General features: G+C 37.6%; 1 protein-coding gene across 3 annotated transcripts in view; it reads right to left on the bottom strand.

Annotated features, from left to right (window-relative positions):
* Positions 1–16425, bottom strand: part of FAM13B (family with sequence similarity 13, member B) — a 40619-nt gene extending 24194 nt beyond the window's left edge. For all 3 annotated transcript variants that reach the window (XM_009322686.1, XM_009322688.1, XM_009322687.1), the window contains exons 1-6: positions 16264–16425; positions 15075–15265; positions 14399–14611; positions 10195–10372; positions 9421–9565; positions 6624–6781 (exon numbers count right to left, since the gene is read on the bottom strand). In XM_009322686.1, the coding sequence (XP_009320961.1) occupies positions 6624–6781; positions 9421–9565; positions 10195–10372; positions 14399–14611; positions 15075–15231 (851 nt within the window). In that variant the 5' untranslated portion in view covers positions 15232–15265; positions 16264–16425. The remainder of the gene's footprint in view (positions 1–6623; positions 6782–9420; positions 9566–10194; positions 10373–14398; positions 14612–15074; positions 15266–16263) is intronic.
* Positions 16426–27282: the final 10857 nt, after the last annotated feature.

Below are 27282 nucleotides of genomic sequence, written 5' to 3'. Positions count from 1 at the left end.
AGCCCCTTTATTATTTAGATGAAGAAATCTTAAAGAATGCCATCATAAGACAAAGTTGTAGAAGTAGCAATGCAGATTTCTGTCTCTCAAGAGCCAATATTTAGTATATTGTGCAGCTATAAGCTCTCAGATGTACAGTCTTTCCCATGGGAAATACTAATCACTTAGTCTCCAAAGATTTCCTGACACCTTGCTTAAGAATGCAGATTTTAACCTTGTGCCTAAAGCAAATCCCAAATTACCCTGCTTTCCTCCACAGTTGCAATTCATAGGGATTCCTCCCCGCCTGTCAGACTGTTGCGTAATTTTATTCTGCAACATTCAACAGATCTGCAGCGCTCTCCACGGACAGCTACATTTCAAGTGCAAGGCAGGTACTTTCCAGAGGCTTTGAGACACAAGCTAGCCATTTGTAAAGCATTTGGAAATCTCCTAGCACAAGCCACTTCAGCCTAGAATATTAAACTCCTAGGAAGGGGTGGAAGGGTGGAAATCAGCGTAACTAACATAAGTTCAAGTAAGTTAACTCACATGTATGTGGTCCCTCTACAATTTTCCATTAATATGATCAAAATTCTCTCATTATAAACAAAATACTTAAATTTTAGACAAAGTGATGGTAAATATGCTAAAAATGAAATAAAAGAAGAAAACTCTACTGTAAATGGCAATGAGTTGCAACTTACATATCTTATTCAGAAAAAAATACTAACTTCCTTTCAACTAGGAAGTGGAGAGGGAAGTAATGAAATGTTTTTCCTTCCTATTATATATAACTAAGCTCAAAAAGCTGAAAAATAAAATTTTAGTCTACTCTTTACCATGCAACAACACTGTTGGCAGCCAAAGTTGATTTTAAATATTATTTTCATGAATGCATAAACTCTGAAATACGAGGCAGCTTGTCACTCCACTGGAGAATTGAACAGGTACTACCTCTGCGAGATAGTTTTGACTGATTATTAGCCTTGCTTGCGCTAAAAAATGTAGACAGTCTCTTTGCTCACCCAAAAATAGTTTTAATACAGCAAGGAATATCTTGGTTAGACCTTACCAAGTTTATTAGTGGTTCTACCACCAAAGAGGTAAGATAATTAGACCACCTCAAGCAGACTTTCTATTTTTTCTTCCCCTAAGTACACGAAACACAAGCAATAAAGGACTTTCAATCAAACACTAGCTGATAAGGAAAGTGGTTAAAGTATTTATTTAAAATAATTATGCCCTTTTGCCTTAGGTAACTTGTACTGGGCCAATAGCAGAGTGCACTGTATTTAACCATCACCATGTAATAACTGAACAAGCAGGTGCTTATAAAGTTTTTAATTTCTTTCCTTTTTCTTTTTTCTAAATGAAAACTTGATTTTGAATCAAGCTCATTTTATGATTTGTGTGTTTGTTTGCCTAGGTGAAAAACCCAAGCAGATCTATTCCAAGTGCTTTGATAGAACAGGCAGCTCTGAACTACTACTTCAAAACAGACATTGCCACATGGCTTTGGAAAATTAGAACACCTGATGTAGAAGCCAGATTTTGTAGCCACTAATTTCAAAGCTGCTGGATCAAACAACTGAGGGTGAACACAAGGGCATTTTGGTTTTTTCTTTCAAACAAAGAAATGGTAAGAAAAAGTTTACAACTTAAGATATTTACACTTCATTGACATTTCTGTGCACAGAAGTTCAGCATAGCCCTACTACTTGTACAAAGTAAGTTTTCTAATAAACACATTTTGTTTTGACAATACTTGAAATAAAAAAAATGAAGACATGAAGCTGTGAATAAGTCCAGTTTCACGAACAAGATAAAAGAGAGGAGGAGCATCAGCACGAATCTGAGTAAGATTTCAAAACAAGAAAAATGTAGTTTTAAGTATCTGATCTCAGCATTTTCAGTAAGTTCTACAACAGCTGCATTGTAAGAGGTATGTTTACGTTCTAAAAGTACTAATAAATAATTGTATACATTGAAATCAATTTACTATTAAAACACAGTCACTCTTAGGACAAATCGGGGGGGGGAAAGGCAATCGGAGCACAGAACACTGCAACACTCTAGTTGTAAAAGAGAGAAAAAAAAAATCAGTCAAGGGCACAAGTACAAATACTATTTATAAGAAACTGTGATGACCTGGAATCCTTTTATTCTACCACTTGACACAATAAGGAACTGTGTCAAGAGTGGGGAGAATCAAACTCATCTCCAAAGAATCCAAAAGATTTCAGACATGGTTCACAACAAAATTTTCCATCTTGCTGCGTAACCTTCAGCCCCCAGCATAGGATTGTTCACCAGTGCTTTTATTAAACACCTTTAGATGCATTAGAGGTACCCAGCAAAAAACATGCATAAATCAGCAGTATTGCAAAGCCTGAAGAATCCTCTTACTACTTAAAGAATATCTTAAGTCTTCAACTAATCACTTTTGCAATTAAGCACTTTTTGGAAGAAATGTGTCGATGGCTCTTAGCTGAAAATACATTACAACTTCCAAACCGATGTACCACGGTTCAAGGATACTTTTTAAAAGCTGTAACTTATACTGCTACACAAGAGCCTTAACGCAGCATGACACAGCAAGACACAGAAAGGTAAACATCTTTGTTTCATAATGCTAACCCACTCCCGAGAATCCCTTTTGCACTGTCTCCCTACCCATAGAAAGTCCCGATAAAAGCATACCTTGAGACAGAAAAATACATTAGCTAGAGACAAAACATTTCAAAGTTTTTCTTGGTAAATTACTGACTGTACACCTATTCTTATTTGTCATTTTAAAAAAAAATCACTTGTAACATTATTTCATTTCACAATATCTCCAAAACACATTTAATCTCACATAATTTTAAAGTTAAAAAAAGTCTTATTTGCAATCATATCAAAGCAACATTTTCCTTTCATATATTTACCTGTGCAGCAGAACTTTACAGGCCATTCTGATTATTTTTGCTATCCCAAATGAGCACTTCATGTAAAAACGCTTCATTTGAAGAACAGCAAAGCGTGGTGTTGGCTGCTGGTTATGCATACTGCTTGCTGGGATTCAATGGCTGCTTGTCAGACAGTACTTCTGGAGTGCTGCACTAAACCCTGCAGTCTAAATAGAAATAGACTGCAACATGAGGTCACTCCTGACAATAAGCTGCCCAATCAACACTTGAAAGCTTTCCTAACATGTTGTTCACAGATTTTCTAGGATGGAAGTAGGGACAAGTCTTTGGATGTTAAAGAGACCGCTGAACTAAAACAATAATATATTTTCTAGCAATTCAGGCAGTTGTTGTATTTGGTTAGCCTTACTATATATGCATTTCGTCTCACTTTGTTGCTGTTAATATTATTGCCTCTCTCACTGATCAGAGCAAATTAGAACAAAAAAGGGTTAACAAAAATATCACACCGACAGTGAGGAGCTCACTCTTGTCACTTCATTTAATATAGACAAAGCAAACTGTTTACAGAACTTACTACTTGCCATCTCTCATATTTTTACACATATAATTTTGAAAAGCCCCAAGAACATATCAAGAGTTTTTATATTAGGCTTTTGACGGACAATATTTGAGATGAACTGCAAGAAGTAAAGCAAATACTGCTCAGCAAAGCACAGTGATGAAAAATTTGGAATAATGACAGAGAAGGATTCTAAAGTGATTATTTCAACAGCACATCTTAAAAGTCAGCTGCAATGCTGAGTCAGTAATTCTTTCCTCCGGAAGTCAGGACAGCAAAACCGAAAGAGCCAGGGTGAAAAGGCTTCTGGTAACAGAGAATACGATGTTTCCTTTACATACACAGTGTCAACTTGTGTGCAACAAGTGCTCCTTTATTGGGTAACGGGCTTAAAGATCGCTCAACAGGTTTATTTTAAATAACATTGTCAAGCAGCCACTAAATCAAACTGCATTAATGATTATCGGCATTCTCACCCGCTCTCTCTCTAACTCAAAGTCAAATTAACACCATGCAGCACATGAAGGTCATATGTTTCAGAAAGAACAAACAGAACGAGTAAAGAAAAAAGGTAGTGAGCAAAATTATAAGCAAGCTATAGTCCAAATAACTAAAAGGAAGGTCATATACCCCATCGTATGAATCAAGATGACCAATCTTTAACATGCGGAACATGCAACCTCAGCATTCTTTTCCTTCCCTCCACAGAGAGACCAAAAATAAACAGATATTCAGTTCCCAAAATCTGACAACAGCAAAGAGGCAACAAAACTCCAGGTTAAGGAACTGCAAGAATCATGTTTAAGATATACTTCTCCTCCTCTTTCCTTTATAAGCTGCTGCAGGCCCTATGTCAAGACAAACATCCCAATAAACGTGCATTAACATCTGTGTTTTTTAATTTTTTTTTTTTTTACATCAAGAAACTAAAACAAAAAAAGGCCATTAAATGCATGCTATGAAAGCCTTTAAGTTTGGAAAAATATTTACAGTATTTATAGTGGTTAAAAGTTTAATAAAGCATACTTTCTCATTCCCTGTAATTTATGATTTTTTTATTTATTTAAATGTTTCCTGCAGTTGTTACGGTTTTATAGTCAAAATTCTCTTTCTTCTTCTACAGGATTCCTCCTTACCCTTCCCCACAAATTATGTAAAATGCCAACCATAATTAATGCCTATTAATTTTTAATTAACCCTAAACATCAAGTAAAATGTTTTTCTCTTCAGGCTATCAAATTTAAACTCTCAAACATGTTGAGTTTGTTACTACTGCTGCGCTTACACATTCCGCAAGCAACTAAATACCTGTGAATAGTTAAATTGCTTTAAAACTTTAATTGGAAGAAGGAGCACTTTTGTAGAAATTCCAATTGCAGCAACTTTTTTTTTTTAATTCAAACTAAAATTAAACAGCTCGATTGCTGACAAGGATAATTAACTATTAAAATATAATTTAAGTTACAAAACAGAATTATGTTTCTCTCATTATTTTATATTTTAGAAATTATTGCAATGAAGTAGAAGAAAGCGTGCAGCCAAGCAGCTGAACAGAGTTCAACCTGAAAACCACATTCTTGAGACTACTCAGTCTTAGGCGGTAAACTTACTTGTGATTTTCCCTGCATTTCTTCTGCTTTTAGTCACACTTTCATTATAGATTCTCCCTCACCCCTCCCTACAAGTTCTTACATGCAACGCCCATAGCTAACACATGCTGCAGAGCTATGTAAACTATAATGCAAGTAAAGCAGCCTTAAAAATTAAAACTTGTGTACTACAAGCAAGTAAAACAAACCTGTGTATTACAAGCAAGCGCAAATAAGCTCTGAAATGGAAGCACCATTTTAAGTTAACACAGCTCCTTTATGAGGATTGGTCTTAATTAAAAGCAGACACCCACTCCAATACTCCTGCCTGTGTTAAACTTCGCAACTTCCAAACTTGCTCACAGCTCTCTACCAGCAGAGCCTATCCAAACAGATCCCTCGACAGAGTCTGGCTCTTAGGCAGGTAACACAGGTCGCTCCAGCTTCAGCAGCCATTACACCTGTTTGGACAATACGAGACCTTGGCTTTCTACACGTTTTTCTCATAACTTTTTTCTAAAAAGCAGTTAACAAATTAAACCTCAGCTTGTGCATAGGTGCCACTCACGTCACTCCTACACTGATAAAGAAACATCAGCCTCCGAGATAAATCTAGTTGGCAGAGTTTAAATTAACTGAAGAAGGATCTTCAGGTATTTTACAAATATATTAGCAAATCAACTTTCACAAAACTGGGTATCCAGAGCCTCCATTTCAACTCAAATTAGGAGACTTTCTGGACCCTCAAATGAAGGTTTTTTGCAAGTAACCCATTCTACAAAGTCTCACACATAACCTTACAAAATGCCATCTTTAAAGTGCTCAAAATTTCCTCCACATTGCTCCTACTAAAGGCCTTTTTAGAATGTCTAAATTCAACCTAAAAATCATTAATGGTCAATATTATCCCACTTGCTCTCCACTACACTTTTGGTCATATATAGTTCCTCCTCATCTCTGGTGTTTTCTCTCTCTAGCATATTTTCAGGAAGTAATCACATCTACAGACTCTTCATTACAATTGCTTATGAAATATATTCCACTGTACTCTAGTGAAATAAGAAAGTTCTTTTCTCATTTAACACCTGACCAAACTGGGCATAAAAAAAAAATGGACAAAAATTCTCATAGGTTTAGAAATTAATTAGGGTCATGTAAGGACACATCTCTGCTCACTAGCACGTGACAAGAAATAGTCCTAGGATTTCCCACTGAAAGAGTGATGGAAAGATGGCACAGAATGGGTTTGCATCTACCAATATTCAGATTCTTTTTACATTTCTGCTACAAAATTTACCGTTTAAATACCACTTTACAGTTTCACTAAAATATGTCCTTTTTCCCTTTCTCTGCATAAATCACCATAGTTAATCCAATCTGAGTTCTACAGGCATTCCTCTTCTGAATTTGGGAACAGTTACTTTATCCCATATTTTACTACTACAAGAACTGCATCTACTTCTAAAGCTTCAGTTTGTAGACACCACCACTTATCTCAAAAGCCTGACAGCTTGTCTCTCTCAGACAGAACAGACTGTACTCCAAACTTTAAACCCAAACTCCAAGGCAGAAACAAGTTACCTTGTTGATGCTGTAACGCTCCTGGAATCCGAGAGACTCCCTGTCCTATCTAGATGCACCACAGCTGGCCTTTCAACAGGTTTCTCTGTGCCATCTTCTGGAAGTTCTTCAGACTGCTCAAGCTTTACATCTTCCTCCTCTTCCAAGAGATCATTTATCTAATAAAAAGATTTATTCGCAGTTAATGGCTTGAAAAGTTCTTTTAAGAGGTCCGAGGAATTAAAAGAGCATGCGAGGTATAAAAACAACATACTTTAATTTTAGAAAAACAGACACATTGTACTTGCTTTTATGTAAAACCATACATTCCACATCATAAAAAAACCTACATAACCTTTTTGAAACACTGGACAAAAACTGAAAAGAGAAGCACCTTTGACGCAGTAAATGAACAGAAGCAGAATCAAGAAACAACAAAATCCCAGCCACACTGAAGTCACGAGGCACAGAACCTTTCTTCCTCTACATATAAAACAGGACCAGATAATTCTCCTCTATTCCATAGGTAGCCTTATTCATATATAAGAAGCATTTTCAAACCCTTCTACGGAAGGCAATGTAGAAGTCTAAGAATCCAAACTTTGATGTACTGAATGAATACTTACAATGGCAAATGTAGGAGCAAGAGCATTGAGAAGTTTCTGTGAAGCCCCTTGTCTATCTTTGTTTCTTTGTTTCCAAACACAGAAGATGTTTTTACTGAAGCAGTAAAATATAGCCAATTTAAAAACTAAAACAATACAGCCAACTGACAATTCAACACAGCCACCTTCATTTTTTAAAAAGCGACTAGGTCTAAAACATAAAAAAGTAAACACAACAAAGCTGTGATTTGCAAAACCGCTCTGTGATTGATTACTGGGTCTGGTCTCCCAAACTTGCAAACCCAAGAATTAAAGTATCAGCAGTAGCCTCAAGAAAACATGCTTTATAATATCTGCTACACGAGTATAAAACAAAACCACTGAATTAAGGAAAATTGAAACTTTAGAAGTTTAAGACTAACACAGAAGGCAGAGAGGAGGTATGTACTTAAGAGGGGTGCGACACGTTATATGGCGCTACATTCAGGGCAAGAAACGTATTTATCCCTGACTTTCCTCTGGAATTGCAAGAGGATGCGCCAGTGACCCGTGCCCACCAGCACACAGTCAGCTGCCAGTGGGGCTGCGCCCAGTATGGGCAGCAGCCCTTCTGCACCCCCACCGCAGCAGCCCGGGAGGGAGCAGGACCCAACAGAAGCGCACTGTTGACATCTGGTGGAGACCGCACGAAGTTAAAGGGACACCCCCCCAGGCCTCAAACTTAGGGAAAAAACAAAACCACACACCACACAGACTGTTACACTTGGGAAACCCTTTTGCTAAAACATAGAATGACCCACAGACAAGTCAGTAATTTCAAAGCATGAGAGCACAGACCAACTAACTATACTTTAAAGAGCAGTCATCCCAACCTCAGGCGATAGCCCTCAGCCTCCGGTCGCAGAAGTTACCGCCCAGCTTTATTTAACAGCCTCCTGCATGCAGCAGGGCTGTGTCAGTTCTCAGTGCTAGACATATTCCTGCAAAGAGCTGAAGAGACAGCAAACACTGCAAAGCTGCAGCACTTTGCTAGAAGAGCTAGCAGAGCAGAAGCTGCTCAATCCAGAACTTGCTGCCCACGCTTGGCAGACCAGACCAATGGGTGAGGTGTCTACTGCAGTGAAGAGGAAGCAACCAGCTGCCTTAGTACTTGCCTTACCTGTCTGGCTAGAGGAGGGGTTCGTGGGATAGCTAAGCTTTAAAAATTCAGTATTCCTTGTTACCTTCCTCAGCAACTGCTGCTTATTTACCCTTCTTCCTCTTTAAAGAACATACATCATTTCTTAAGCCAACTGAATATGAGAAAATTCAGTTTATAGCTTTCTATATTTCTGAGGAAGGGTTTGAGCCAAGATTTTATTAATAATTCACAAACCTGGCTTTGATGATACAAAAAGTACTTCTTCCATGTATTATCACTTGTATACCACGACTTGTCAGTACTAAAAATATTTGCCAGCAGAAGAAGGTTGTATCACAATACCACATTTTGATTTCCCTCACAATTCTCCATCTCTATTTATCCCAGCATGACACGGTATTTTACTTCACAAAGTTAAATTTGTTGTGAGGAAAGGCAGAAGAGTGATAATGGACACCATCAGTCACACGGACAGGTGAATCTGCCAATCCTGGCAGTTGAATACTAGGACCCAGAGTATTTCTATTCTAATCAACTTTGTTTCTCTAATTTCAACACTTTTCCCCACTAATGTCAAGATGATATTTTGAAGTCTTAGAATCAGAAACGCCATTCAAAAGTTTTGGCATAGGGAAACACCACTGATAACATCATCAAGTGGAGTGTGAGACCCCGCGTGTTTCTGTAAGACACTCCTAGAAATATTATTGACCAAGACCAACAACAGCGTGGTTCTGCATTCGCTTAAAAAACAGTTCTCCGTTCCTAAAAAGGTAATTAAAAAGCTATACTGTTTATATAGCATAACGCTGCCTATGTTGGGCAGGATACCATTGTTGGTTTAGTTCCTATGCATTTTTCTACACAGCATAGCTATACTTACTACAAAGCAACAACTTCACAAGCATACCTATATTAAGAAAATGCGTTTAAGGAAATCCCAGGTTTTGTCAGTTTGCAAACTACCAAAAGGCATACTAAAGAAAATTGTACTTCAACATATCTTTCATAAACATAAATGTGTATAACAGATACTGAAGTGATAACATATTGCCATCTAAAATATTCTTACCTGCTCAGTTATTGAGCTTAAATCATTAGTAGATGAAAAATCTTCCTCTTCATTTTCAAAGAATTCATAGTAGTTTTCCAGAAGTCCCGCCATTATTCTGCTAACTATTTCTTGTTCTTTCAGATCCTCCACATCTGTGTAAATGCTAAAGATTTCAACAGCGTTTTAGTTTAAAAATCTAAATCCAACTGTTTCCCCAAAGAACTCCTGTGAATGACTTCTATGACTAAGGGCTACATTTCACACCATTATCCCTAACCCATTCTGAACACACAGACTTTTAAGCACGCCTTCACGCTACTGCATTATAAAGCTTTATACTAGTTTATATTTAAAAGTGATGAAGTAACAACTATTTAGTCAACTGAATTTTAAATATTCCTCACAAAAAGTTAAGTATTTTCCTGTTGAGAGGAAACCCCAGTATACATTTGTACTTGAACAGCCTTGTCCCAGAACTGCTTTCTTGCTACAAATAGTAATTTTACACACTATTTCTAAAAAATTCAAACCTCAATATAATTACAGTAATGCAACAATCAAACCAGTGGTTTCTAATGCCATAGTTTATAGACAAACTGTTGTTTAAATCCAAGCAAAATTGTAAGACAAAACTTGGGTGAGGGAGTGGGGGGGGAACAGAAAGACAGATATTGCCCAAAATATATTGTGTACTTGCTACTGTTACTCACAGACTAGGAAAGACTTTAGACTACAGATGTACACTGTCAAATTCACTTAAAAACACTACATGAACTTTTATAACTAACTTACTGAAAAACATCCGGGCCAAAGACTGCAGCTAAAGAACTTGCCGACCAAATTTCTTCATGATGCGATGCTACATTAGCTAAAAATTTACACAGAAACTTTAACAAACTGTAATTAACAGGTGGAAGCTGCTGCAAGAGGAACCTCAACTTTCTTCCAAATTCATCTTCATTATTATAATCTGAAAAATGCAATAAAAATATTTTAATCGCAGAAATAAAATACCTGCTTTTTCACATTTGATATTGATCAACTTTTTGACCCTGACAACAATTACTTCTGAAGTACAACTAATCCGGTCAGACCACAGCCTAAAGTGTCAGAATTTGACTTGCATTTGTTTGGTCTGAGATTCTCATACTAAATTTCTCCATGGAAAAAGGAAAAAAAAAAAAAAAACACAAAACACCCCAAACCCAAAAACTGAAGCGTCCAGCCCACATATCTGAAGGGTATTTACAGTGGTAGTACTTCATAACAATCTGTCTGTCCCAGCACCTCATCCTCCCATTTCAGTCTCTTCCTCTCTGATCTTTCCAAGAGAGGCTGTTAACTCATATCCTATTCCATCACTCTTCTTCAATGATGTCAGAGGTTTGGAGGGATGGTGAAGAGGTAGGGGAACATAACAGAAAAAAAACCCTCCCCAGCCTTGTTTCCATAGCACAGTACCATCAGATTACTTTCCCTAATGATAGATTAAACTATAAATTTAATTTCTTTTATGAAGCAGCAATTGATAACCTAAACCAATGATTTCCACCATATTCTCCGCTGCAAGTCCAATCAGTAGTTTTCAGCATGTTTTCCCCGATCAATGCTCAAAGTTCTGATTACATAGGTCTAGCTCCTCCGTATCCTTTCATTTTATCACTGTTGCATAACAATTGCCTTGCAGAAGAGCTCTAGAGACAGCAACAGCTCCAGAGACAGCAAGCTAACTTAAAACCTAGTTAAATTCTCCCCGTTTCAGACAAGTTACTTTGACACTTTTTCCTCTACAAGCATCCCATGATCTCAACACTCTACTTCCTTTTATAATACTTAACTGATGAATACAAGCAATCTCAATGCAATCATCTTAACACATACTTAGCTTGAGGCTCGCTGATTCAATTTCAGACCTGAAAAAGGGTCACCATAAAACTTCCTCATTCTCACCCCACATTTAACTCTATCCTTCATCAAAATATCTCCCCATAAATCTCATTTGTTACATTATCAGCCTTACAGGCAGCAAGGTTCAAAGAGCTTACAATTGTTTGTACCTAACAGAGAAAGTCCATATAAAGGAAAAGAAGCATCAGGAAAGCAAAACGGGAGAAAAATTGATACTAACAGGCCTCCCTTTCTTTCTCAGACGTTCGAAAACTCTCCTCAGATCAGTTAGAAAGGGAAAAGGATGTTTGAAGATGATGAGCAGTCACTCTGCCTCTCTTGATGAGAGAGCCGAGACATCCTAGTCCTTAATATCACATCAAAGAAGTGAGTAAATTCCCTGTTGTGTGTGTATAGTAATACCAAACAGTAACTGTGCAGGGCTTCATTTGCTCAGAGTCAACATCCACAGTATTTGAATACAGGTAACCAGGCACAGAAAAATAGTTCTCTCAACACAGTAACACAATAAAATGAATATACTATTGTTAGTTTTTACTCTAGAAATGCGTTTAGGAAACAGAATGGCAAGAGAACTTAAAAAAATACTTTCACAAAGCAGACCTTCAAAAAGAAAGAGAGCAAGAGAGAGAAGGGACAGTCAGACCACCTTGCACGTACACACATAGATGTTTTGTCTAACCAATCGGGTCCTAAAATTTAGGTTCTAAACAACAGCCAGAGACCTGAAGTGAGAACGTTCTTACCTGTAAATGAAGTTCTCTGACAGTAAACCATGGATACATACTTCTGGGACACATGGCCTAGCGCATTGGGGTCAAATTCACACTTCAATTACTAAAATCACTTGCCTTTGAGGAACCACCATTAGGCCCGCACAGAACAAGCCTCAAGAGATGTATATAGGCCACACCTTGTTGTATAACTAAGTTGTTTTGACAACTAAGCTTAACCTAATGATACAGAAGGCCTGCTAAAGAGGGAAAATACCAGAAGTAACATACGGATCCAAAATTATTACCACCTTCTGCATTTCTGTTGTCAATTCCTCTGCCTAAAATGCAGCTGATATTGTAATTATGGAAACTGAGATATGTCTATCAGACAGTCAAAATGCCAAAAGCCAAAGCCTGAGTAGAGGAAACCAAAACTCTAATTTTAGTACCAGGAAACAACGTTTAAAGGTTTACGTGTTTTGATTTCCTTGTTACAGGTAACTTTAAATCTTTCTGAAATCACTTTATTTTACACTTTAAAAGAAGACAGTAAAGACAATAAGCTGCAAGTTTAAATAAGTTTCTCTGTATATTTAACAAAACGGAACTAAATGGGGGACTTACATGCTGAAGAACAGTTCTTTTCCCAAAACAACCCATACGTAAATCCTTCCACAGTCATCTATTCAAAGATGGAAAAACCTCAATTTTCACACTATATTTATAAGTCATAGAAGGGAATTACATTGTCACACCAAGTGAATATACCTCAATCCCATTTCCAGTCCTGACAGATAACATTGCAAATCAAGGTGCACAGCAGTATTAGCTGAGCAACCAGCAGCATTCTGCATTACTGTCTTAACAATCCTTTTGTTATTTATCATCTTTTTCAGGGGGGAAAAAAAAAAACCACACCACCCAAAACCCCAAACAACAGTTTACTAGTACTAGGTCAAATGAACCATGACATTAGCAACACAAACCATATAGCTGATATATCATTAATGAAATTCCCTATCCACTTCAGTTTCTCATTACTGCACAGGACAAACAAACAGAACTTCAGCCTTAACAAGCTTCTCTGGTCAGTAGCTTCCAAAAACTGTTTCCAGCACAAGAATATTTAGTGCCTCACACATCAGTGTTCAGCCTCTGCTGACCAGCTATCCAGATAACCACCCCATATTCAAAATTTCAGGATATACAGGCTAACAAGGGAGGAAAATGAAGGAGCTTCACACTGCTACAGATAACCCTCCAGTTCAGCGCTTGGTAAATATCGCGTAACAGCATAGGAAAACTATGCTATATCACTCATCCTACATACCAATTCCCACTCTGAACAAACAGAGCTACCACGAGGGTTATCAAGTTCTTATCAGGAATAAACTCAACAACAGAAAATTAAATCAAACAAAAATGTGCATCTTACAAAGCAAAACAAGCCCAACACTTGGAGACAAGTACAAACTGACACTGGAAAATGAGCAACACTCCTGAAGAGCGACAACCAGCAAAACCACCAGTTATGTCACAGGGTGCAGAACTCCGACACCAACATACCCTTGAAGGACAGTACTAATGTAGTGCTACAAGGCAAGTGTTTTTACTAGTCAAGTTATGAATCAACTCCAACACTACTCAACACAGCAGAGGCCAAAAGACCCAGGAGAGTGGATACAGATAGACAAGTTGGGAAGTGGTAAGGAAAATACTGTGCCAGCATATGGGTGTCAATTTGAAAGGGCAAGGTTTTGCAGTACGTGAAAAAACATACTTAGCAACAACAATATGCTGATGACAGGTTTGTTTGGTTTTTTTTTTCCCCTCCTACAAATGAACTTTAAACTGAAAAAAATCCACAGTGGGAGAGCAAATATGACATGAGTATAGGGCATGAGATCTCTTCTCTAGTATACAAAAGCTTTAAGTGCCATGAAAGCATAGGCAGAGTAAGTGAAATTCAGAGCAAATAAGAGAAAAACAGACAAAAGCATTCCCTAGCACTTTTAAAGCATCAGTGGTGGGAAACTGTCAAATGACTTTGATTCCAGTGGCTTTGACCAGTGTCCCAGTATTCACGCACAAGAACATGGAATATTCAGAACTAATCAGCACGATATGTGGCAGCTTCACTATTTTCCTGCATGATGGATAAACTGTGTCTCTGAACCCAGACTGAGTTTCCTAAAAAAGACCTATTTATTTGGATTTTGCGCTAAGAAAAGGTATATTTTAATACCTCCCGATACCCACATTATTACACAGAACACCAAAGACACCCTAGTGCCACTACCAATCTCAATTTAATACTGGTTTTTACTCTTAAAATAATAAGATAAAAACACTGAATCTAAAATAACTATTACCATGAGAAAGTTGCATCAAATGTATGTGCAGACTGCCTGGGATAACTGGCTCTGGAAGTTCTTGAAGAAAAAATCTAAGAAGGCTAATAGCTGAGGGTACATCTGCTTCTTTAACCAGGTCCACATCTTCTCCATTATCATATCGTTGCCGAAGCCACTCCACTGTCTCAGCATTCCCATTGACTTGAAAAAGTCCTTCTTGTTCCAGACCCCCTGAGTTAGAAAGAAGTTGCAGAAATAAACTTTTAGATCTAGTATGGACAAATATATCAGAAAATATTGATAATCAGATATGTACAATTCACATACTGAACGAAACACTTTATGGACAACAGTTTTGCAAGACTTCCAGCAGTCCTTTTCCCAGCAAACACATTCTTATGCCCAGCTAACAATACAATAATAAGGTAAATGTTAGCAGCACCTAAACCACACCACTTCCTATGAAGTGCTCTGCTGAGTTGACTGCATTAGTGTTAGCTAGAACACAGTGATTAATCAAACGTAACAGAAGAAGAAAGGAAGAATCACCAAAAAAAACCCCAAGAAACAACCAAATCCCATCCAATTAAATATAAGTAACTTCAGAAAACAAGTACTCTTCAAAAAAACACAATCTATTCTGTAAGAATAACAGCTAAACGTATTACTTAAAGTACAGCAAGATAATACATACCATGTTCCTCAATATAGTCCACGACATGGCGGACTATGAATGGAACCTCATTGTCTGGTTGCCCTTCTTGCTGCAGCTCATCAAGTGGAATTCCAAATATTTTGTTAGCAAGAACAGAGTTGCAGTTACTCAAGGAAGGGGAGGAGCTCTTCCTCATATCTTTTTGCAGCCAAAAATCAAAGCTGTCTTTTCTGTCAAATAAGAGGAATCAAAATCACAAATCATACTTCAGTGTACGCTGTTGAATGTATTGATCTGTAACACAATGTGTTTTAATTACCTAATGCAAATACTCTCCAGTCTCTCTCAATCAGTTAACTGATTTAATGAAAAGTTCTGTAATGATTCCAAATACAGCTAACTAGATAAATGACTATTACCAAAGTGTTCTGTGCAATCCTCAACAGAGGACCGAGAAGAACATATCCTTCAGCAGCATTTCTGAAGGAAATTCAGAAAATTCTAGTTACAAAATTGTTACAGAAGTTTGAAGGTACTTTGGGAGAGCTAGATTCTTCAATACATTTTCTGACAGCATTTATCAGTCAGGCGTTGAAAATCCAACACAAAAGCCTCTCAAGAGGAAATGAAACTAATGGATCATACCAAACCAAAACCCCAAGTTTTAGTTACATGAAATGATTAAGCATTTTGTGATACACAACTGCTCTGCAATCAACTTCTAATGTATTTAGCATTTTCTGGTCTACACAAATAAAGCTTTCAACACCTGCATCACATTAAAAATTTTACTAAACATAAAACCCCCAAAACTAGTTTCTAGATGCTCAGTGATACCATTCTTCCTATCATGGAAAAGCTCAAGCTTTACTTGCAGTCTTCGCTTGATAAAGGATCTAGAGAGATAACAAAGGTATTACCAAAGGCTGTGTAAGTCACTCAGTTAAACTGTTATCCTGTCAAAACCAAAATATTTCTTCCAGCGAAGAAAAAATTGTCTTTTCAAAATAAATAATAAAAAAGAAAACATACTTGCTTAAATGCAAGCAAGCGCTTTCATAGAGGATGACACATAGAACATGAAGTACATACTGTTAATCAAAGCACTTCAACCAAACTTAATTCTCTGTTTACTAATGGATTGATAAATTCTAATAGATTAGACATACTGAAATCCATACTATTTTTTTTTCTTTATAGCCCAAGTAAAGTACTTTAAGAAACCTACCTCAGAGTACTTAAACAGCCGAGTTTGAAAAACGTTTTCTGCGCCAGCTGCCCTCACTGACCAAGCATTCTTTTGTCATTTATGGTTGTTTAAGATTATGGCAAAAGATCAGCCTGTAGTTCCTCATTGAAGAATAGCAGAACCCGATCAGTACTTCAGCAGTTAATCTGAAAATATGGAAAATATTATTAGACCATAAAGTTTTCAACAGTTTTAAACTCAGTCACAAGTCTAAACATCATGTTTGAGGAATTCTCCTTGTCAAATCATCAGTTTCTTGTTCTGAACAAGAAAGCATAATGACCACATTACCATGGCTCAGGGGAGAGCATGCAAAAAAGCAAATCCCTTTTTCACCTAGGAGTTAACCAAACTTAAAGCGAAGGTTAGCATGGGAAACCTAAGCCTTAACAATTATGAAATAATTTTCAGACTCATTCATTCTTCTTCCAAAGAATCACAAAGGGCTAAAGTAGGTTAGACATAAGTGTTTTATAGTACCTACCATACAAAAACATTTAATGGCTATAAAATTTTTAGAAGGATCTCAGGCACTGGTTTAACACACCATCTTTAAAAGGCATGACCAAAAACAAAGTCCTAACTAAGGAACATAGAGAGTCAACCAGTTTTCAGTGGTACAAGATCATCTTTTCTAGAAAGTTGATTATGTGTCTTAACTGCCACTTCAAAGTCCAAGTGATCATCAGATCTGGATACAGGAAGCATCCCTCCCCCTAGAACCACCCACACTTTTGCCACCTTCTACAATCCCAGTTATCTGGACATTTTTCACGTTCTCAGCTCTCAAAACAGCTACGAACCACAGCAATAGCCTTTTTGGTTTTTGGTGGTACTAAAAATTTAAATTGCAGCTTCATGACACAGTGGAGCTGATTTCATGTCTAGATACAGTCAAAGGGTCATCTCAGTCCCTTGATCTCACCCATTACCTGTTCTAATTAAACTCAAGCAACTGGAACTGGGCAAAACTAGCTTGCAACATACACAAACACAACACACATCACCAAAACTAGACAATAAAAAGGCTTTCCCTGGCTTCAAAGTATATGTACTGAAACTTTCTGTTTCATAATTGGAAATCAATACGAGAATTCAGCTGACAGACTTGAGAAAAGTACCTTCCCTCTCTTTGTTCGCCCACATTGGCTCTTGCTTCTATTCCACGTCAGAACAAATCAACTTCATCTTCACTTTCAAAGTCCTGACAACCTACAACTCTCATTTCAGTACCAAAATGCCAGTTCATTCATTAGCCTACGACACCAGGAATTCAGAGTCCTTCCAATAGTTTGAATAAATAACGTTTTCCTGCTCCCAATCCTCCCCAAACTGCACCCATGTGTTAAGGGAGCTGGCCATAAGCTCTATACAAGACTGCTCCATCCTCCTCAAAATTTTCTTGCACTGAGGCCTAGAGGAAAAAATATTTCAGGCTTAAAAGTGTTTAAATCTCTGCTTATTGATGTAAGGAATACTGACCAATATTCTTTCCTGTTCTTTGTCATCTGTCTCTATCTATTGTCTTGTATTACACACAGGTTGTAAATCTGTTATGTGTCTCGCCAAGTGGATCCCGGTCTGAGATCAGGACTCCAGGTGAGCTGACAACAGAAAATGAAGGGTTATATTCCAGTCAACAGGCTTTTTTTTTTTCTTTTTAACCAAACATGTTCAAATCTGTCATTGTGTATTCTTGGTTACTAAAAGATCCTGCCAGACTTCAACAGTGAAGCAGTCACAATCCGTGACTCTCCTGTAATTTATGAAGACACTGCCCAGCCATTTTTCTTATTCTTTTGGTATGTTAAGCGATAGTCAACATAATCTTAGCATGCGAGTAGATTTCAATCAATCGCAATACATCATGCAATTTTAAAAATATGATGATGCACAGTCTATTTTCTCAAGTTCTACCAAAGTCAACCTATCCACAATGAACCAGAAAGACTCATGTTAGCCAACTGTGGGGTTAATGGCAGCTGAGAAAAAAATCTTTGACAGATCTGCCACAATGCTTCAGGCTGCCTTGCTAAAACAAACAAACATCACCTAATAAAAAGAGCAAATTAGAAGCAAACAATTCTTTATAATTCAGCACCAAATGAACAATCTTGAGGTCCAGCTTTCTTAGCAAAGATAACTTTGTGCTTAGTTAGCTGACATAAAAGCGTAGCCCTTTTTACCAGGCGCTACAGACAAATAGGCTACCTGAATATAATTTCATTCAGGAGACATGAAAAAAAGAAAAAATACAGACTTCTATTTCAACTAGCTTGGCAATGTAACAATGAAGTTGAAACAGCCTGGTCGTCTCATTGTTAGAGCAAAACCAGATTTACAACCCAAGCTTATACTTTAAACAAAGTTTTATACAGCTTATCATCACCTAGAAGAATTAGTGAAAGTCCAGTTTTCACCCACTCAGAGGCACACATCCTTAGGTACACACACTTCAATATATCATTATACACACCAATTTCTTTTCAGAGCATTTAAGTCTTTCACCTTTTAGGCTTCGGTGTAATCTTCACCAGCTGTGATACAATGCATCTGATATTTACCAAGTCTAGAAAAAGCTAGAAACTTTAAAAAAAGTTATCTGACTTGCAGCGAGTTTTATTTCCTGTTGTTTCCTACATTGTAAAACTGAAGGATAGGCTCAGAAACTGTTAATAATTAAATACTGTATCTCCACTTTTTACACTGATCAACAGCTTTCCCACTTGCCCTCCCTTGACTCAGGATGTACACCACTTCAATGCAGTCACGTATGAAAACTAGGACGAGATACATAACCTTCAGAATTATTTCTAGAGTCTTTTACAAATATTAAGCAATACTGTGGAGTTAATTTTTTTTTGCCATGATCAAACATCTCAGAAAACAGGAACTGATCCATTCAGTCAACTATTCTTACTTCTGTCCGTATTATCCTAACCCTTTTGAACATGTGCTCCCCCCCTCCCAATTTCACAACCTACATGCTTCACCAGTCCTATCAAGAGAAACAAAATAATAAAAAAAAAACCCAAAAAAACCCAAAAGCCAACTAGCATGTGCTTTATTATAAATATTCTGGTTGCACCTTTCTCAATCTACCTCCCCCCTTTGTTACTACAAACATTTACAAAGACCCCCTAAGCTACAATAATGTTCTACAAAACTCAACTACAGAAAACTAAAAAATACACCTTATTGTGACCACATATTACACAAAAATTTTACAAGAGGCTGAAAAAACGCCATACTTTGTCCTATGCAACATCCTGAGCCCAAGCATCTTAAATGAGGGTAAAACACCGAGTCTCATTCTGTATTTGTGTATTTCAGTGATCTCATCTGTTATTAAAAAAAAAAAACTCTCGTTTGGGGTTTTTTTTGGGGGGGTTGCTGGTTTGTTTGTTTGTTTTTTTTTAAATAAGGCAAGTACTTCATAGAGTCTGCTGGGAAAACTGCACCACGAGTTCCATTTTGCCATCATAACAGCATTCACTTATCTTGGCAACTAAAGAAGTATTCACACCCACATATGAAATGCCACTAAAGAAAACACAGAATACACGGCTAACTTAATATTTGAGGAATACATATGAAAGTTTAGACTTAAATTTAGTTCAGCTTTTACACTACTAGCTGAACTACAAATCTATGGGTGTCATTTTAAATTAAAGTCCTCAGGACTCTACCACCTTTCCTTAAAACAAAGGAATGAAACAACAAGAAGTAAAAACAAAATAAACAAAAAAGGCTACAAACTGAAACTATGCCATAGGAATGAAAACATTAATTCTGCGTGTAGCATTTCTGCCACAAGTCTCAACTATTTAAGCAATTCTTTTATTTGCTTGCTCTATCTAGCAAGAAATTCGTATCGTCTGGGAATCCAAAAACGAAGCTAACGGTGACTGCTGTTCTGCTCTATTTTTAATACATTGTTTTGTGGGATTAGCAGACATCATCAGTGATTTTTTTGTAACATATGAAAAGTAAAAACTAAATACAAGATCTTTAGCTAGGAAAAAAAAGTGTTACAAGGCAACAAAATCGCTTATCCCTACTGCTCGGGAAACACACCTCAAGTTTAGACTTTGGCTTTTTCAGTCCGCAGTGCTGTTATCTTGTGAGCCACCCACGTGCCTGCACAGAGGGTCCTAACAGAACACGCACACATCCTCCAGGACAAAGAGGATCAATGCTCGTCTTCTGCAATACAAGGAGGTTTATTTACAAATAAAATTCCACAAAAACATTGAGGTGTCTCAAAAAATCAAGTTTTAATTTCTTACTCTATATTTGATAAATAAAAGGAATGTATGTTACTTATGTGACTTATAACTAGACAAAATCTGTGATGTCCCTCTAGATGCATATAGTAAACATACTTTTAAATCCAAATAAAGAATTAATTTTTTTAGCTAAGTTTGAAATGTTCAAAGTTGTAACCGATTTTAAGAATTTCAAAATGATGGCCTAGACTTATGACGCAGATTCCAACTTGGAATCACAGAAACTTTCCCCGTGTAATGACATCACCCAGAGCCAGCTGCCAGGTGCGAGCATGAGCAAGGCTTGCCTGGGAAACACTTGTGTACCAGCTCACGGTAGAGCATACAGCCCCATTTGGCAACCGCAGTACTACGCGCTGTTTAATTTATGTTTTTTTAAAAACGGCAACCAGGACTCTTCTCTTTGCTCTTAGATTTTATCAAGATAAAAGGAAACTTTTTTTTTTTTATGTCATATCATGATCATAACCGACACTAATTGACGATTTTTATGCCATTTGTATACTCAAATTACTGTTAGCATTCCCAATGGATGAAATGCTTTTGGGCAAAAGAGTCTTTGTTCATCTGATTTTCAGCTTTCGTTCAGCTAACAAGTAAAAATAGAGTATCTTGCTCATTTGAATTAATCCAGTCAAAATTGAAAAGATGGCCAGGTTGGGGCAGGGGGACAGCTTTGAGGAAAATAAAAAACCCAAAAACTGAAAAAAAAAAAGCCAAACCACCACAAGCTTTAAGCAAACAAACAGAACACTACCACAAACTCAGGACACAGAAAAGGAAAAGCGATACTCATCTCAAGAGCATAGTTAAAAGCATGAAGAGCTGCGCAAGTGCTTGAATATGAAGAGATACAGAATATCGTCCATGTAAAAAGAATAATCAATTTTAAAGCTACATTTAAGTACTCATTAATATATTTGAGTAGTCAAAACAAAAATTATTTAAAGAAAGAAGTTTTAAAACCAGCAGGATTAGCTTAATATAGAGTCTTAAAGCAAGATTTCCTCTTTTTGACTGTCAGTGAAATCAGCTATTGAAAGGCATTTTAGTCAAAAGTGTGGATTGACAAATCAGACAATTGAGCTCAGTTATTATTTTAAATTTAACAAGCTGGTCTTCTTAAGAATACATTCCCCATCCCCATAAAGGCATAGTGTTTTAAAATAAGTATAACTACAGAATTTAACTTGCAGTGTTGACGGAAACCATGTTAGAATAAATGTCTTTTCAAGCAGATGCAACTTTCCTGCTCCCCTCATTTCTCAGTACGGTTATTAACTCTTCACTGACATGTTTGCTTTCTGGTTAAATAGGAATCAAAAGGAAACAGACTTGTTGCAGTTTGGCACACGATCACAGAAGGAGTCAGAAGAAGCACACAACACCAGCTCTTCAATTAATAAGCTCACTACTTGCACGTATGTGCCTTCACATGTGTACTCACACACACAACCTCAACTAAATTAACTGAAATTCTCCATCATCTGCCACTAGCACTTCTGAGATAGCCTCAGAAAATACTCGACTGACAAAACACTGGTTATACCAACAAAGCAAATAAAAGCACAAAAAATACAACATCGGATGTAGTAGAATGCAATTGTAATGCAATTTTTGTCTCCTGGAAATGCAGTAGCAAGCCTTCTAATTTACAAACTAGAACAATTCAAATTAAGCCTTTACGTCCTTACCATGGAAGGAAGCAACAAAACAACTCATGAAAGCTCCTCTGAAAAAGATATTACTAAAATTGATAGAATTTTGGATTTTATTTTTAAAATTCACAAGCCAAGAAACCATACTGTTGATTAGTATTTGGTTTCAGTCATTAAAGCTTAGTCTACAATTTCAGGTGACAGAACTTGATGACACTTTCTCTGAAAAAGCCCATCGTCAAATACAGATCCTCACGAGAGGCATATCCAACGTCCAGAAAAGTGGACGGGCTTTAGTTAGACTAAATGCAAAATTTAGGGGAAAAAAAACCTACAAAACTTCAGATTTTAAGAAGCAAATCAAGTGTTTAGCAACTGTATTGCAATAACATTAGTAAAGCCTCAAATACAGTGACTGATTTAAGCAACATTCCAAAAAATTTTGCATTTTAAAAGAGCAAGCTGAGAGATCACCAAAATCTCTTAGCTGATTTTCAAGTGTTTTGATATGCAAAGATAACATTTTATATTCACTTACTAGGTAAAATCCAAAGGCTTTTTAACAGCATTACAGCAACTCATAATCCTTCTACAACTGTATTGTAGCAAGAGGAATTAAATAAAACCATCAGCGATACCAGAAAAAAAGTAGATGTTTGCTCGCTGTTTCACACCCACCACTGAACACTGCCAGATTTGCTCTCAGCTGCTGCTGCCAATGCACATGTGCAGAATTATAAAGAAACTTCCTGCTCGCACAGATCCCATCACATTCTTAACAACAGTAGTTAATAAATAAAAAGGCTTTTGTATCTTGTATAACAGCTAATTATATTCATCCTACTTGCCTCCCCCCAAAGTAAAGCTGTACTCCACCAACCACACACATATAACTGCCACCACATCAGATAATACAGAACTTAAGTGCAATGGCATTATAGAAGTACAGTAAAGTAACAGACAGGAAGAAACTATCAGTAAAATTATGCAACTTGAGAGGTTCACGTTATAAAACCAAAGCAGTTTAATAACTGTCACTGCTGTTAAGGCAGACTTTGGAACAGAAGTCAAGCTACCTCAGAGACACCAAAAAAGCGAACTATAAATCTATAATGCACTTAATTTATTATACATAAGTTATCCTATTACATACATTTATCATCAGCTTGTTTCTCCCCTCCCAAACAGGTAGGCAGAAATACACATTGGAACGCAAAACGTTACAAAATGTAATACACAGCCCATTTGCTATAGAAACACTGCCTCTGTCATAACCATGACCACGTGCCACCAAAATAAAGGACAGTCTTAGCATCCCCACTGAAGGAGTAAGGCATTTCAATGAAGAGTTCAATTCTGTAGCAACGACTCTTTGAATTGCAGGGTGGGGGGGGGTGGGGGCAGCGGCTGGGGAAGGAGAGGACTGCTAATGAGGTCTCCTCCACAATCGATTCTTGTCGCAACTTGATCATGACCAAATTTAAAGATACCACCAGAAATCACAAGGTTAGAAATTACATTGCAGACTAAAATTAAGTAACCTGATTACATTAAAAGAGTGACAAGACAACAAAAGACTTAATGAAATGTGAAGTTCAGCAAAAAGGGGAAAAAACCTTTCAAATACACACGCTTAAAAAAAAGAGTATAAAGGAAGAAAGAACCACATTCATAAGATTCCAGCTCTCATCGTTTCAATTTTGTCCAAGTATTATTATCCTCCACAGCTGAGCACAAATTTTAATCCTGAACACACTGCAGGGAACACTGAACAGAAGAGACGTATGACGAGAGCAGCTAGCGAGACTGGAACCTGGATAATCGGTTCAGGGTTCCCACCAGATACTCTGTTCTGATCGAGCAGCTGCCCCACCCAAATGTCCTTACAAATGTCCAGACAGTGAAGAAAATAAACAATTTAAACCGCTCAGCATAAAGCAGCCTCTGCAACGACAGTCTTTGTTACAAGCTGTTTGAACACAAACATAATGCAGTATCTATTTTAAGCTCAAGTTTGTCATATTTTTCTTTTTTTAAGACAAATACACAGGATAAAGTTTCACACATTCACAGGTGAGAAACCATAAGAGCAGAATTGTTTGTTACTATCACAACAGAACTATTCATTTCACTATAATCAGAATATGGTCCTAGATCCAGCTGCAAAACATTACCCATTTCTTGTACTGAATGACTCCACCCATATGTTGCAAACATAACAGGTTTTCAGCACCGCAATCACCTTCTAAACTATGTTTTTTAAGACTTCAAAACAAACCAGCTCTACCAAAAAAAAAAAAAAAAGCCCAGTAGTAGATGCAGTAACAAATACATTATCTTTTAGGCTGTAAGAATACACAGAATTCATCTGAATTGACTGAACTTTCACAAATCCCAACAGTTGGCTATGAAGCCAGTACAAAACTACAAAGCCAAATCTGAATTTACTAGAGCGTTGAGACAACTAGTCATTATTCGCAAACAAAGTTTTTGCAGGTAAAATTTGTAACTTACAGAAAATAATAGTCAGCAAGAGACTCAAAAATGAATTGCCCAATTTCACTAACTGTCCAGGGAGCAATGCAAAATTCTTGTATTCTCTGCCTGAATACAATTTTGACATGAGACATACAGCCTCTCTGCTGGATGACTGATACATCAGTCACTTTAAAAACTGCATGACAAGGAGCAAAGCTCCCTCTTTCAGAGCCCTTCATAGAGTATTTAATATTCCTTCAATTCCCTATCTCCTCCTCAGATGTTTTGGATAAAGTGTTATTTTTTTGGTTCCTAAGTAACAGTCCTCCCATCTGAAATGATTAATAAATATATAACTGGGTCTGCGATACAAGAAGAAAAAGTTAGAAGGTTTACCATCTTTCATCCTCACAGATCCAAATACTGAATTGCCCTGCAAGATGTCAATTCACACTCATCCCAATGGCTACTAGATTTTTGTTTTGTGTGCTAACATGGCAGCAAAAAATAATCTGGTGTTACGCACAGAATTTAAGGACAACTTGAAGGCATTCTCTTACCAACATCACTTCCTCTTCCTTAGAGCTGCAGCTTCTTTTGGGGGGAGGGAGCCAAAACAACAACAAAAAAAATCCAAACTAAAAAAATCACCTCGGACTCAGCAGGTTTTACTCACTTTCTAACAAGCCCTAGAAAAGGGTATCACTGCTGAGCTATAAACATTTGACCAGAGATCAAAAGGTTGAGTATTTATTTGAAAAGGAAAAGAACACCACAAAAAGCCTTCACACACAGATAGCAGGGGGGTTCACAAAACTTAACCAGTATCTGTTCCAAACGCATGGAATATTTCTTCAGCCTCACCTGCTTTTGCAAACATGCTGTTATGTACATTAGAAAGAAAAACTTCACCGCTTGCACAGGTCTCATATTATGAGCCACACATGACAAATGTTAAATTAAGTCTTTTAATGAGCTGTTAGAAAGTCCTCCAATGTTACAAGCAGCGCATACAGCAAGAGCCCAAACTGACTAAGACTGAGCAGATAAAAACTATCATTTGCCAAACTCAGATGTTTTGACATGTTGTCCACGTCAAAATTTGCAAGCATTAGAAGTTACCAGGAGCTCCTCCTAGTCAACTTCTTTAAATATAACCATGAAACACTCTACATGATTGATTTTTCTAAAATAATACTGTAAATTTCCAGCTTGATGCTTTCAAAACATTGAGATATTTGACTCATTATTGTAAGGTTGTCAAGACAAGGAAAGGATCCCTATGGTGCTAGACAATATACAAAATGCAGACAAAGCAGATAAAAATAAAGATTCTAAATACCTGCAAATCTATGCAACAAAGAACACGTAAAGCAATTTACTAGTAATGAGCAGTAAAAAAAAAAAAACAAGATGGAAAACAAACAGACTAACAAGACAGCTGAATTTGTTATAATATAGGCCAATAAACTAGCTTTTTCTTTTACTTTTACGCTGGCAGATTGAACTGCACAGAAGACAGAAAAACTTCAAACCTAAATGCTAATCCAGTTCAACAATTTATTCCAAAGTCACATACTAACTATTCCATCCCTGAGGACACTCAGGAAACACATGAAAAAAATCAACAACTGTGAAGGTTTTGATATATTCAGTTTCTTTTTTTATAACAGGCAAGAGTGAGTAGCTGGTATTTACGTTCTTCATTCGTTACCTTTTTTCCGCCCTCGAGCCTGACAGCAGTAACAACTTTTGTAAAAATTTAAAAATGCAGCCAGACCAAGGAACTCGAGCCTGAGAATTGTGTATTAAAAGTTCAAATTGCAGTGTTTGATTGCAGTTTTGTTGTTGTTGGGTTGGGGTTTTTTTTTCCCCCCAAACCTGGAAGAAGTACCCTAACACTGGAGCATCTCATGTTAAAGCAACTTTTTGGTAGCGAGAAGCATTTCCACTCAAATGTTTAAATCCCTAAGGGGCTTCCAAGAACAATGGGGACCCACGCTGACAGATTCCTCAGAAGAGACATTTGGTCACAGGCTGGAGCGTTAAGTCCATAAGCTAGCGTTCCTACTGCCAGCATTGCCTTCGTAGTCACAGATTTAGTGGCCACCCTTCTTTAACTTCTAGAACCAACTTCGCTGGCAGGGAGCTCCTAGGCTAGCACCGTCAGCGTGCCAAGTCCCATCACAGGGGGGGATAAGGCCGATCCACCGTGGGAGGAGGGAACAGGCTGGGCAGACAACTCCGCTGGAAGAGCCAAGAAATCCCTGCTGGCTGTCAGGGCTGCCTCGACGGTCCTACCGACACAAGTGCAACCTGGGAAATGGACGCACCACTTGACAGCTCCCTTCGAGAGGCTCTAGCAACTTCTGCACCGCACAGCCCTACAACACGCCCGGCTCTGCCACCTCCGCTGCCCAGACGAGGAAGTTCCCGCGCCCCTTAGCAGCGTTGGTCCCAGAAGGTTCCTGAAGCCTGACGTGACGCCCTCCCTGCCCCACAAGCCCGCCGTCCCCGCGGCAGAGGGGCGACCCCCGCTCGCCTGCCCCCAGGAACTCGAGCCTGAGAATTGT

Source organism: Pygoscelis adeliae, unplaced genomic scaffold, assembly GCF_000699105.1.
Source record: "Pygoscelis adeliae isolate BGI_AS28 unplaced genomic scaffold, ASM69910v1 Scaffold34, whole genome shotgun sequence".
NCBI classification, from domain to species: Eukaryota; Metazoa; Chordata; class Aves; order Sphenisciformes; family Spheniscidae; genus Pygoscelis; species Pygoscelis adeliae.
This window is presented reverse-complemented; position numbering and strand designations above follow the sequence as displayed.